The sequence below is a fragment of the Hippopotamus amphibius genome, chromosome 3, assembly GCF_030028045.1.
Source record: "Hippopotamus amphibius kiboko isolate mHipAmp2 chromosome 3, mHipAmp2.hap2, whole genome shotgun sequence".
Lineage (NCBI taxonomy): Eukaryota > Metazoa > Chordata > Mammalia > Artiodactyla > Hippopotamidae > Hippopotamus > Hippopotamus amphibius.
Genome location: NC_080188.1, coordinates 26,523,940 through 26,538,096, shown reverse-complemented (window position 1 = coordinate 26,538,096; position 14,157 = coordinate 26,523,940). Strand labels below are relative to the sequence as shown.

Below are 14,157 nucleotides of genomic sequence, written 5' to 3'. Positions count from 1 at the left end.
CACACACACACACACAAACCATGTTACTTTAAAGTAATATCTCCTTCGGACTTCCCTGGTGGTGCAGTGGTTAAGAATCCGCCTGCCAATGCAGGGGACATGGGTTCGATCCCTGGGTCAGGAAGATCCCACATGCCGTGGAGCAACTAAGCCTGTGGGCCACAACTACTGAGCCCACATTCTGCAACTACTGAAGCCTGCACACCTAGAATCTGTGCTCCACAACAAGAGAAGCCACCTCAATGAAAAGCCTGAGCACCGCAACGAAGAGAAGCTTCCACTTGCTGCAGCTAGAGAAAACCCGAATGCAGCAACAAAGACCCAATACAGCCAAAATAAATTAAGTTTAAAAAAAGAAGTACTTAAAAAAAAAAAAAAACCTCCTTGGTACAAAAGAGTCTAGAAAACAAAACTTCAAGATGTTAATCAGTGAATGACTGCCAAATTATAAGATAAGTGGTGGCAATTATATAAATTAAACTGCTTTATATGCCTAGGCTTATCATATTAAATTACAGGCAAATTCTACCAATGGTCCCCTACAAAAAGCATACATAGAACAAAAAGGTCAGGTAATAAAGTCCATTCTCAGAAGTGAAGGGCTATGAGAGAAAAAAAACACAGTAAGTAAAAACCACAGACCTATCTATCTCTGAGTTAGGGAAGTTTATCAAAAAAATTTATTGATGAGAAGTCAGTCTGAGTTTAAAGTGTCCTCATAAACTTAAAAGAAAACTGATTTAAGTAAAATGAAATTAATGCACAGAAATCTCTTGTATTTCTATACACTAAATGAAAGATCAGAAAAAGAAATTAAGGAAACAATCCCATTTACCATCACAACAAAAAGAATAAAATACCTAGGCATAAACCTACCTAAGGAGACAAAAGACTTTTACTCAGAAAACTACAGAACACCAATGAAAGGAGTCAAAGATGACATAAACAGATGAAGAAATACACCATGTTCTTGGATTGGAAGAATCAACATTGTGAAAACAACTATACTATCCAAAGCAATCTACAGATTCAATGCAATCCCTATCAAATTACCAATGGCATTCTTCACAGAATTAGAACAAAAAATTTTACAATTTGTAAAGACCCTGAGTAGCCAAAGCAATCTTGAGAAAGAAAAAGAGAGCTGGGCTTCCCTGGTGGTGCAGTGGTTAAAAATCCACTTGCCAATGCAGGGGAAACGGGTTCGAGCCCTGTTCCAGGAAGATCCCACATGCCACAGAGCTACTAAGCCTGTGTGCCACAACTACTGAGCCTATGCTCCAGAGCCGGTGAGCCACAACTATTGAGAACCCGTGCCACAACTACTGAAGCCCATGCGCCTAGAGCCCGTACTCCACAACAAGAGAAGGCACCTCAATGAGAAGGCTGTGCACCACAATAAAGAGTAGCCACCCCCTCCAAATAGAGAAAGCCCATGTGCAGCAATGAAGACCCAATGCAGCCAATAAAATAAATAAATAAACAAATAAATAAATAAAAAGTAAAAATTAAAAAAAGAAAAAAAGAAAAACAAAGCTGGAGGAATCAGGCTCCCTGACTTCAGACTATACTACAAAGCTATAATAATCAAGACAGTATGGTACTGGCACAAAAACAGAAATATAGATCAATGGTACAGGACAGAAAGCCCAAAGATAAACCCACACACATATGGTCACCTAATTTATGACAAAGGAGGCAAGAACATACAATGGAGAAAGACAGCCTCTTCAATAAGTGGTGCTGGGAAAACTGGACAGCTACATGTAAAAGAATGAAATTACAGCACTACCTAACACCATACACAAAAACAAACACAAAATGTATTAAAGACCTAAATATAAGACCAGACTCTATAAAACTCTTAGAGAAAAACAGAGGCAGACCACTCTATGACATAAACCATAGCAAGATCCTTTTTGACCCACCTCCTATAATAACGGAAATAAAAACAAAAATAAACAAATGGGACCTAACGAAACAAAAGCTTTTGCACAGCAAAGGAAACCATAAACATGCTGAAAAGACAAACTTCAGGATGGCAGAAAATACTGAAGCAACTGACAAAGGATTAATGTCCAAAATATATAATATTGAATATCAAAAGAACAACCCAATCCAAAAATGGAGAGAAGACCAAAAAGCCATTTCTCCAAGGAAGACATACAGATGGCCAACAAACACATGCAAAGATGCTCAACATCACTAATCATTAGAGAAATGCAAATCACAAAACTACAGTAAAGTATCACTTCACACTGGTCAGAATGGCCACCATTAAAAAATCCAGAAACAATAAATGCTGGAGAGGGTGTGGAGAAAAGGAAACCCTCCCGCACTGTTGGTGGGAATGTAAATTGGTACAGCCACTATGGAAAACAGTATGGAGGTTCCTTAAAACACTAAAAATAGAACTACCATATGACCCAGCAATCCCACTACTGGGCATATACCCTGAGAAAAACCATAATTCAAAAAGATACACATACCACAATGTTCACTGCAGCATTATTTACAATAGCCAGGAAGCAACTTAAATGTCCACTGACAGATAAATGGATAAAGAAGATGTGGCACTACATACAATGGAATATTACTCAGCCATAAAAAGGAACAAAACTGAGTTATTCGTGGTGAGGTGGATGGACCTAGAGTCTGTCATACATTGTGAAGTAAGTCAGAAAGAGAAAAACAAATACCGTATGCTAACGCATATATATGGAATCTAGAAAAGTGGTACTGATGAACCTAGTGGCAGGGCAGAAACAGAGATACAGACATAGAGAATGGACTTGAGGACATGGGGTAGGGGGGAGGGGAAGCTGGGACAAAGTGAGAGAGTAGCACTGACATACCCACTACTAAATGTAAAATGGATGGCTAGTGGGAAGCTGCTGCATAAAACAGGGACATCACCTTGATGCTTTGTGATAACCTAGAGGGGTGGGAATACGGAGGCTCAAGAGGAAGGAGATATGGGGATATGTGTATACATATAGCTGATTCACTTTGCTGTACAGCAGAAACTAACACAACACTGAAGCAATCATACTCCAATAAAGATTAAAAAAAATTTTAATAAAATAAAATGAAAAAAAAAGTAAAATGGATTTAACAGAATATGAGGAACTTATCAGATTTTTAACCTCAAAATCTTTTAAGAAGAAATAATCACCTGCCCTGACCCGTTTGATTATTAAAGTGGCTTAAAAACAAGAGGCATGGGGCTTCCCTGGTAGTGCAGTGGTTAAGAATCCACCTGCCAATGCAGCGACACAGGTTCGAGCCCTGATCTGGGAAGACCCCCACATGCCGCGGAGCAACTAAGCCTGTGCTCCATAACAAGAGAAGCCACTGCAATAAGAAGCCTGAGCACTGAAATGAAGAGTAGCCCCTGCTCTCCGCAACTACAGAAAGCTCGTGTGCAGCAACAAAGATCCAATGCAGCCAATAAAAAAATAATTTAAAAAAAAGTTAGAAAAAAAAAAGGGGGGGGCATGACCACCTGATCTCAAAGTCCATTTCTAATTTTACTTTCTATGATTTTACATTCTACAAAGGTTCCTAAGGGCCCCACAAATAATCAGACAACTCATATCTATTTCCCCTAAAATCTTTATTCTCAATCTGTTGTCTCCTCTACAGATGCAGGAGGTTTATATCAGCAATAATGAATCTCTCAAAGAAAAAGGTAAAAAAATAATAAAGCAACAAACTTCTGGATACTGACAATTTTAATTAACACTGATTAGATAATACAGTATTTATGCATATATACACAATACGAAACTCTCATCTACAAAATGAAGCAGAGCAAATGAATAAACAATCTAAAACTTATTTAGAAAGTATTTCACACATATACCCTCCCCCCCCTTTTGCCCACACATAAATTCCTTTTCAATTAGCACAATTCACAATAGGAATGGAGAAAATAATCTGGAGACTTGGGGAAACGGAGAGGTCAGTTCTTAACCCTCCCCTTCAATAATGAATATTTTAAATAGTAACATAAAGATGTTTTATGTATAATAGGCATTTGTTTATTCTTTTATATGAGGCCTTTGAGAAGTTCTAATAAAAACCATTTAAAAAGGGTCCTTTCTTTGAGATTGTGTCTTTCCTCAGTAAAAGTATACCTGTTTTAGGTAAACTTAATGAATAAAACGTGGATTTACGGAAAATCAGACTAAAATTATTTTGTTTTACAAAAACTTGGGAGCCTAAAACTACAAGTACGTGGATGAAAGCACAGACACATTACGACTAAATTTAACTAAAAATGTTATATAACTGTAAAAATAAGGATGCTATTACAGGAGCTGATTACAGGCCAAAGGAAGATACAAATGATGTTACTTATCTAATACAAATTTCAGTTCTAGTACAAAAAAAAGATGTAATAGTGATATGGGACCACTTCAAGTATTTACACGTCTGCTGAAAACCTCAACCTGCACAGAGAACACCTAAGAAATTCTTGATTTGCCTCAACAATTAATTTCTCAAAAGGCTGGGGAAGAAATGAGAAGAACTGGACCCGTTCCGACCATCACCAACAAATTAACTGGGGATATTAAAATGATCAAAATACTGGAAGAAAGAGGTCATTTCATCTTGGAGTTTATAACAAAATAGGAAAAAAAATTTCTAAACACAGATATGCAAACCATTTTTTAGAAAATCTGATCTAAAACATTCAGAGCACATTCAATGATATTAAAGAATTATTTTTAATGAGGAGGGTAAACTGGAATTGTAGTTATGTTGGAAAAGAGTACTTTATCTTCTACTACAACATTTAGTAATTAAATTATATGATATTTGAGATGAAATCTGCTTCAAAATAGTCCAGAGGGTTGAGGTTTGAATGGTATAGATGAAACAAGAATGGCATGAGTGGGTGTTAAAGATGGGTGATAAGTTAAGTGGAGGTTTGTTTTACTGTTCACTCTACTTTTGTATATGTTTGAAATATTTCAAAAAAAATTTTTTAAGTTCACTGCAAAGAGGCTGTCTAGAACTAAAATAAAATGGTGATGATGATGACGAAGCTAACACTTATATATTTAATTTGTGTCAACAACTGCCCTAAACACTTTACATATATTACACTTAATTCTATATGGTTGGTACAATAATTAACTCTATCTTACAGATAATGAAGGGTCTCAAGCACAGAGAGTAAATGGTTGACAAGGTCATGCAGTTGACAAGGGCGGGAGCAGGGATTTCAACTCGGGCTACCTAGTTCGAGAGTCATGGCTCTTAGCTACAGTCTGACTGCCAGGGACTCCAAAGGTCAATTCAGCACAAGAATAATGAGCACAAAAAGAGGTCATCAGATAAAGAAATTAATAAAAATATACACAGGGCTCAAGCTGTTAAAGACAAATGATCAAAAAACAGAATTAGGGGATTATAAAATAGCCAAAGGTGAATAATAGTACAAATCTACGAACAACAGCATTGAAAATATAAATAATTAGTATTAGATAAGGGTTGAAAATGTTTAAATACAGTCAGACTGTGTTCCAATCCTAGCTTGTCCACAAACTTGAGTGACTATAAGCAAATTATTTAACCTACGCTTTAATTTCCCCATTTTTAAAATAGGGATTAATAACAGATTGATCATAGTGGGTTAAGATGAAAGACTGTATATAAAGTACTTAGCATAGTATGTCATGTGTTAATGCAATACATAATTGCCAGCAATTATTAAAAATAAAAGAGCAATACAAGTCACACTGAAGGATGTCCATTTTCACCACTTGTACCCAACATGACACTGGATGTTCAAGCCAGGGCAATCAGGCAGGAAGATGAAATAAAAGGCATCCAGATTGGGGGACTTCCCTGGTAACACAGTAGTTAAGACTCTGTGCTCCCAATGCAGGGGGCCTGGGTTCGATCCCTGGTCAGGGAACTAGGTCCCACATGCATGCTATAACTAATAGTTTGCATGCCACAACTAAGGAGCTCACCTGCCACAACTAAGACCCAGTGCAACCATATAAATAAATAAATAAATATTAAAAAAAAAAAAAAAAAAGACATCCAGATTGGAAAAAAAGAATTAAAATTATCTCTATGAGGAGATGACATGATCATATATATATAGAAAATCCTAAGGAATCCACACCAAAAAATCACCAAAAAACAAAAAACTATTACAGCTGATAAATGACTTGGGCAAGGCTGCAGGAGACAATGACATCAATACACAAAAATCAACTATTTTTATACAGTAGCAATGAACAATCTAAAAATGAAACTAAGAAAAACAATTTCATTTACAGTGGCATCAAAAAAAATCACTAAAAATAAAATTAACAAAAGAAATGTAACACCTCCACACTGAAAATTACAAAACACAGTTGAAAGAAATTAAAGGCCTAAATGAGTGGAAAGACATCCAATATCCATGGACTGAAAAAAATCAATACTGTTAAGATCTCAACAGTTAAGATCCCCAGTTAATCTACAGATTCAACATAATCCCTATCAAAATTCCAGTTGCCTTTTTTTTTTTGCTGAAATTTACAAGCTGATCCTAAAATTCATATGGAAATACAAGGGTCCCTAAATTCAAAACAATCTTGCAAAAAACAAAACTGGAGGACTCACACTTTCCAGTTTCAAAGCTACAGTAATCACAGCTGTGTAGTATTGGCATAAGGATAGTCACAGCTCAACGGAGTACAACTGAGAGTCCAGAAACAAACCCATACATTTATGGGCAACTGATTTTTAACAAGGGTACCAAGACAATTTAATGGAACAGAAAAGTCTTCCCAAGGGAAGACTGGAACAATTTGATATCCACATGCAAAATAAATGAAGTTGGACCCTACCTCACACAATATAAAAACTCAGAATGAATCAAAGCAACTGTTGGCAAGGATGTGGAAAAACTGGAACTCTTGTATAATGTTGGTTGGAATGTACAATGGTGCAGCTGCTGTGGAAAACAGTACGGTGGCTCCCCAAAAAATTAAACATAGAATTACCATTCGACCCCAAAATTCCACTTCTGGGTATATACCCACAGGAAGTGAAAGCGAGGACTTGAACAGATTATTTGTAGACCCACATTCATAGCATTATTCACAACAGCCAAGAAATGGAAGCAATCCAAGTGTTTACCAACAGATGAATACAGAAAATGTGTTACATACATACAATGGATTATTATTCAGCCTTAAAAAAAGGAAACCATGCCATATGCTACAACACGGATGAACCATAAGACACTGTGTGCACTTCCCTGGCAGCACAGTGGTTAAGAATCCACCTGCCAATGCAGGGTACACGGGTTTGATCTCTGGTCCAGGAAGATCCCACATGCTGCAGAGCAACTAAGCCCGTGTGCCACAACTACTGAGTCTGCGCTCTAGAGCCCATGAGCCACAAGTATTGAAGCCCGTGTGCCATAACTACTGAAGCCTGAGCGCCTAGAGTCTGTGCTATGAAACAAGAGAAGCCACCGCAATGAGAAGCTCTCGCACCATAACAAAGAGTAGCCCCGGCTTGTTGTAACTAGAGAAAGCCTGCACGCAGTAACAAATACCCAACGCAGCCAAAAATTAATGAATGAATGAATTCACTCATTCATTAAAATAAATTTTTAAAAAGACATTATGTTAAGTGAAATAAGCTAGTTACAAAAAAACAAATTCTACATGATTCTACTTACAGGTATCTAAAGTAGTTAAACTCATAGAAACAAAGTAGAACAGTGCTTGCCAGGAGCTGGGGGGAGGAGAGGTAAGGTGTTGCTCTTCTGCGAGTGTAGAGTTTCTGTCAGGCAGGATGGGAGGGTTCTGGGGATCTGTTGCACAGCAACGTGCATGTAGCTGACAATACTGAACTATAAACTTGGAATTTTGGGGAGGCTAAATTGAGGGAAACTGAAGTTCAAATGAAGCAAGGCGATACACAGTAAGCTGAAAGGTACCTTGAAACAGGTTTAGGTCTACTCTTCCAAAAAATGTTTCCATAACTGATATTTTATCACCAAATTATTGTTGACCTGAAATCTGTAGATCTGAAATATCAATATTATGGCAGGGTCAAAGCCTGGATAAGTGGAAGCATGACAATTTCTAAAGAGTAAAAATAAGCAATGTATAGAAAGTCCAGACCAGACTGATTCCTTACAAAATTCAAAACTAGGTTAAACAAAATGTCTGTAAAGTTAGAAAAGGAAAAAGCCAGATGATTCATCACGAACAAGTCAAACCAAATTAACTGCAATGCCTATGTTAAGTTTACTTCATTGCATGTAAGAACTCTGTAGGCACCATATATCTTAATTAGAGCAAGCCATTTGGCAAAATCTTTCATAATATCCACACATGCAAAATGGCATATGGGCTTGAGAATAAGTAGTACTAATAGTTACTGAACAACTACAATGTGTGTTGATTAATGATGTTAATCTGGAGGGAGTCTAGTCAAGCTGCATACTTCAGAGCCTGTTATTCTGTCATTTTAATATTTTTATCAACAACTTAAATGAAGACCCAGTAGGTATGCCTCTGCAATATGAAAATGACAAAACAAAAATCAGAAGGAATAGATAATATTAAATGCATAAATCAAGATTAACAAAATGAAATATAAAAGCCTAGTATTCAAGCTAAAAAATTCATTACAGAAAACCAGGGTTAGGAAGACTCAGTTTAACAACCTATGTATAAAAGATATGGAGCGCAACAAACTACTCATTCATTTTAAGCATAAGCAACAGAAGTGAAAACAGTTAATGAAATATTTGGTTTCAAAATAATAGCATTTAGCTCAAGTAAGATATATCCACCATACACTGTCTGGTCAAATATCATCTAAAATGCTGATTACAGTTCTGGGTACCACGTTTAATGACAAGGAGCAACCAGAATTCATTAAGAAAAAAATGACCACAGTTGAAAGATCAGAGAATTATATTATCTAAGGAATGATTAAATAAACTGGGATCGTTTTACTCTGAAGAAGAGATGAGAATGCTCAAAGTGTGTGGTGGGGAGAAGTCAGCAGGGTCATGATGGTAGTATTCAAATATTAAAAGGGGTCGTTCATAAGGAAAAAGAATTATACTTGGAGAAAGCAAAATATACTGGGAACAGAATAAGCTATGATATAAAGACCTGGATTCAAATCCTGACTCCATCATTTACCATCTGTTATTTGATGCTTAGAGAGAGGTGTCCTTACCTAGAAAATGATACCTACCTCATAAGTGTATAAAAATTAAATGCAATTAACTGTAAAAATGTTTACAAGTTTCCTGACATAGACGGACACACTATGATACACAATAATGTTAATTCCCTTTTCTAGACTTTTCTGAGTTGTTCTGTAAGAGTATTTTTCAAACTGATAATTACCCATTAATGGGTCACCAAATCAGTTCAGTGGGTTGTAACCAGCACTTTTTTCTAAAGAAACAGAACAGAATAGAAAACATCAGCACTTTAACATATATACTACATATAGTTTAGTGCAACTTTTGTTTCAGTTATTCATATACATGTGTGTACCAGGCTATGGTATAAAATTTATTTCTTATCATGAAGCAGGGGCTGAAAAAAAACTGTGAAAGCTATGGCTCTAAATACAATACTGTTTTCTAAATGCACTTTAAATATGATTTTCAAACTTACAATTCACACAAATCTTTTCAGAAAAAGCAAAGGACACCTATAACATCAAGATATGTAACCAGGAGCAAAGCTGTAAGCAGGAACCAACTGGCCAAAAGAAACTTCTGGGGTAGTATTTTAAAAGACTTGCTTTACCTGAACAAAAACCCTATGCTCAGAAAACAAAGCAGTGAAAGACAATCAGTTTCTCCAAGTGGAGTCAATGTGTTCTAAGAATACATAATCTAAAATGGGCCAGTGAGTGCAGCTAATCCTCATTATTATTAAGAGCACCATCATCATCATCACTTGGAAGAGGCATGTAATGATATTTAGATGATTCCGACTTCTTTTAAAGTGTATACATACCTAGGATTCCTTTGTGAGGACGAGATTTCACACTAATATGAAAACTGTCACTACCACAGTCACTTCTAATAATATTTGGTATCACCTGGCAATAAAATAAAGGCTTGACATTATATATTCAAGAGTATCTCTGTAATTCAAACCTTTCTAACTGTGAGTTACAAACATCTCTGACTTTGCTCTAGCAGTTGTCAGAGCATAAAATGCCCTTCCCACTCTCTCCACCCTCTGGCTCCAAAACCACATCTCCTCAAAGCTTTCCCCAAGTATTTTAGACTATCATTTTCTTCTCAATTTCTGAGTGCTCTCAGTACTTTTTGTCCCTATCACTCTTTTAAGCAATTCACTGTGTATTTCCTAGCTTATTTCCTCTTCCTCCATAACACTTGGCTCCCAACAAGACTAACTGCCTTAGTGAACAGGGATCAACATTTAAGAATCTCCCACAAGATCCTGAAAGCACTAAGTATTTCCTGATTTAAACAACTATGCTTAAGAGCAATAATAGCAGCTAGTCTCCGAGAGCTTATTCACCAGACCCACGCTCAAAGCATACATGGATTATCTCACATAATCTTCACAACTCAACAGAGATAAGAACTCTTATTTTCTCCATCAAATAGAGGAATAAAGTGAGGCTCAGAGTAACTTGCCCCAAAAACTGTACAGTTAGTAAGTAGCAGAGCCAGGGCCTGAATCCAGGCAAAGCTCTTAAATACTTCCGTACACTATGTGAAGTTGCAGCCCTGCAAAACCAGAGTCTATGAAGGATTTCAATTTCAGTGTTAGAAGTTTCAATTTCAACAAAGAGCAGAGATACTTTAGCTAAAAATTAAAACTTTAAAGAAGGATAAATTAAGACATTTCCCATTGACATCTTAATGCAATTACAATAAAACATGAGGGAAACTGCCTCTCATGTCCTTTCTATATATGGAAGTGATATTATGATATGGGTCACAATTTTATCAAGAAGTAGCTTAGGACAGTACAGTTTGGTTTAGATTTTTAAATAGGGCTCTTTTTCTCTGCCCCTAGGATGACATGGAAATGAAAGATAAGTGTCACTTCACAGCTGAGAAAAATGCCAGACCCAATTCTTGTTTAAGAAATGAGAGCCAGGGCTCTTGTTCCACCCTTGACTCTTCACACAAAGCAGCACCATCCTCTGCCCTCTTCACACAAAGCAAGCTTCACCCCACTACCCAAGGGGGAGTGCTGATTCACACCGTCTCCCCACTGCCGCCAGAAATGAACCCATCTCCCACTGGTCCAAAACACTGAGCACTGCACGGACTTAGACTACCCTGGTCTGCTCCCCGCACCAGGTGACACCTCATCAAGCACCCAAAATGCCCAGGCCACCATCCGAAAGCCAGTATTTCACACAAAGCAAGATCCCTTCTACAAAGCAGTTTCCCACAACCCCTTTCACGGCAAGCACCCTTCCCAAGCTGTGCCAGCCCCCAGACCCCAATGGGGTCCAAAGCCCAGAGGGGCCCCCAACCCAGAGGAGAACTAGCTACAAAGCCTGTTCCTCTCGCAAGCCTGGACCCTCCAACTCCCGCTGACCTTTCCGCAGCCAAAGCAAGGAAACCACGAGTCCGAGAGCGGACCCCACTACACAAAGCGAGGTGTCCTACCAGGGGACCCTCGGAAGACGCTCTCGGCCCCCAGGCCCGTCCCCGCCCAGCCCCGGCCCGGAGCCCCGCGCTCACCAGCTCTCCTCCTCCTCCTCCCAGCCTGACAGGCGCTCCAGCTCCTCGGGCCGCAGCGGCTCCACCTCGTCCAGCAAGCCGCCCTCGCCCGCTGCCAGCAAGGAGGTGGCGTTCCGCAGCTCCTCGCTACTCGTCCGCCTCGGGCCCGACCCGGCCCCGCCGCCCGACTTGGCGCTGAGGCCCAAGGGGAAGCCCCGAGGGGACGCCGCGCCGGAGGAGGGAGTGGACGCGCCCGCCCGAACCGGGCTGCCGGGCCCGAGGGAGCCGGCGCCCTGCACGGCCCCGGAGCGGCTCCTCAGCTGTTCGTTCTGCTTCTCCAGCTTCTTCACCAGCTCCTGCAGCTTCCGCACCTCCTGGTCCGCGTTCACGTTGGAGTTAATGTCCTCCATCCCGGCCCCGCCGCCTCTGCCGCCCGCCACCAGCTCGGACTCACAGCGACAGGGAAAGAGTCGGAGGAAAGAGGCGCCGCCGCCGCCGCTCACTCTAGCCGAGGCGCCGGCATATAGCAGGGCCAGGCCCCACCGCCAGGGTCCCCCCTGCTCCCGTTCCGAAGCTCCGCTGGCCCCAGCCGAGCCGCCTCATCTGCGCCGGCTCCAGGATTGTGGGAGGCGGCGCCAATATCCGGCCTCGGCCGCCATCTTCCCTCCGTCCCTCCGCCCCGCTCCGTCCGACCCCGTCGGTGACCTCAGAGCGTCGGGGGTGGACCCGCCGCCGGCGGGCGCTGAGAGGACCCGGCGCAGATCTCGCGGAGGGGCGTGGCCATGGGCGAGGCCGGCGGGGCGGGGCTTAGTGGGCGGGCCTTATGCCGGAAGGGGCGTGCCCGGAGCGTCGGCGGAGGCGGGTCGCTGCCCTTCTGGCTGAGAAGAGCGATTCCGGCCGCAGGCGGGGCGCGAGAGAAGTGTGGACCTGGCGGTGGGCGGGGCTAAGATTGCAAATCGAGACCCCCCTCAGCCCCGCCTGTTGGCCTGGGATGAGCACCCGCTCGGAGGGCCAGCGTTCGATCCTGTCGTCCCTCGCGGCTGGTTCTTTGGTGGGCGCTCAACCCGGCCCCGTGGAGAGGCAGTTTACTTCGTCTGTTTGTTCAGCAAATATTTTATTCGATGCCTCCTTAAAGTAGGAGATTGTCGTAGCTGACAGGAGCCTCAGACGCTCTGTGACCCGTTTCTTCCTCTGAAAACAAGGAAGCAAAATCCCAAATGGTTAAGAGAGATCTAAAGTCAAAATAATAACCATAAATTGTTAAGTGCTTACTACGGGAGACACGGTGCACTCTGAAGGCATTATCTAGAAGAGTTTTCCCGACTGCACTGCTGTTTACTGCACACTGGCATGGAAGCGGGGATAGGAAACTGCTCCTCTCTCAACGTTGTTAATTGATGCATAATCTGCTCTTTGTATCCTTTGTATCCTTTGTATCCTTTCTTCTGAAAAAGCTTTTTCATAGTCTTGACTTTTAAAAAACTTGCGTATTGAAAGTACTTAATAAACCTGTTGGCAAATACTCATGAATGCTAAGAGAAGTATGATTGTAAAAATCTGCCTTCAGTCGCACCCGTTTGTAATTCGTACTATCGACAGCAAATAAACCAATCACCTAAATTCTTTGTTTTGATCACATTCACTGTTCTTGAGATGTCAGTTGTGAACTACTGCTTTGTGTTTGCAGCTTTCCTCTAATTGCCTCCTCCACCCTTTGCTAATAATGATCCAGTCCTATTACACCTGGGTGTGAACTCATACCATGTCATACTTGTTTCTACCCTTTAGCCTTCCCATTCTATATTTTCCTTACTTAGAATATTCTACCTGCCAGATCTGATTCCTTTTGAAACTCATGCTCAGGAACTTCCCTGATGGTCCAGTGGGTAAGACTCCGTGCTCCCAATGCAGAGGGCTCCAGGGCTTGATCCCTGATTCGCGAACTAGGTCCCACATTCATGCCGTAACTAGGAGTTCGCATGCCACAACTAAGAAATCTGCGTGCCCCAGTGAAGACTGCACATGCGACAGCTAAGACCCAGAGCAGCCAAAATAAATAAATAGTAAATAAGTAGAATATTTTCCTAGCTATGTATACGAAGTCAAAGGTTTTCTTTTTTTTGTTTGCCTCACAATAATTGTATTTATATAATGCACATCTAAATATTGTTGCTGTCTCTGGCACATCTGAACTAGTCACCAGAAGGTTAAACAACACGGCTGCTTCACCTATAGCACTTTCACTTGCATTTAATAGTTTTCAAAATAGATCCCAACTAGCCAGGTTCTGTAACAAGAACATTTCAAATTTATTCCTTGAAAAGAATAGTTCGTATAAGATTATGAAGCTCATGGGGCAAGGAGAGATTGGTGTGATGTGGAGAAATGAATGGCGCATCAGAAAACTGGATGACAAACTATACCACAAATCTTGTACTTGACCT

General features: G+C 40.6%; 1 protein-coding gene across 2 annotated transcripts in view; it reads right to left on the bottom strand.

The window, feature by feature from the left end:
- The window catches only part of SLAIN2 (SLAIN motif family member 2), a 70,638-nt gene extending 58,218 nt beyond the window's left edge, over positions 1-12,420 (bottom strand). For both annotated transcript variants that reach the window (XM_057727693.1, XM_057727694.1), the window contains exon 1: positions 11,735-12,420. In XM_057727693.1, coding sequence (XP_057583676.1) covers positions 11,735-12,123 — 389 coding nt within the window. In that variant the 5' untranslated portion in view covers positions 12,124-12,420. The remainder of the gene's footprint in view (positions 1-11,734) is intronic.
- Between the last annotated feature and the right edge of the window lie 1,737 nt (positions 12,421-14,157).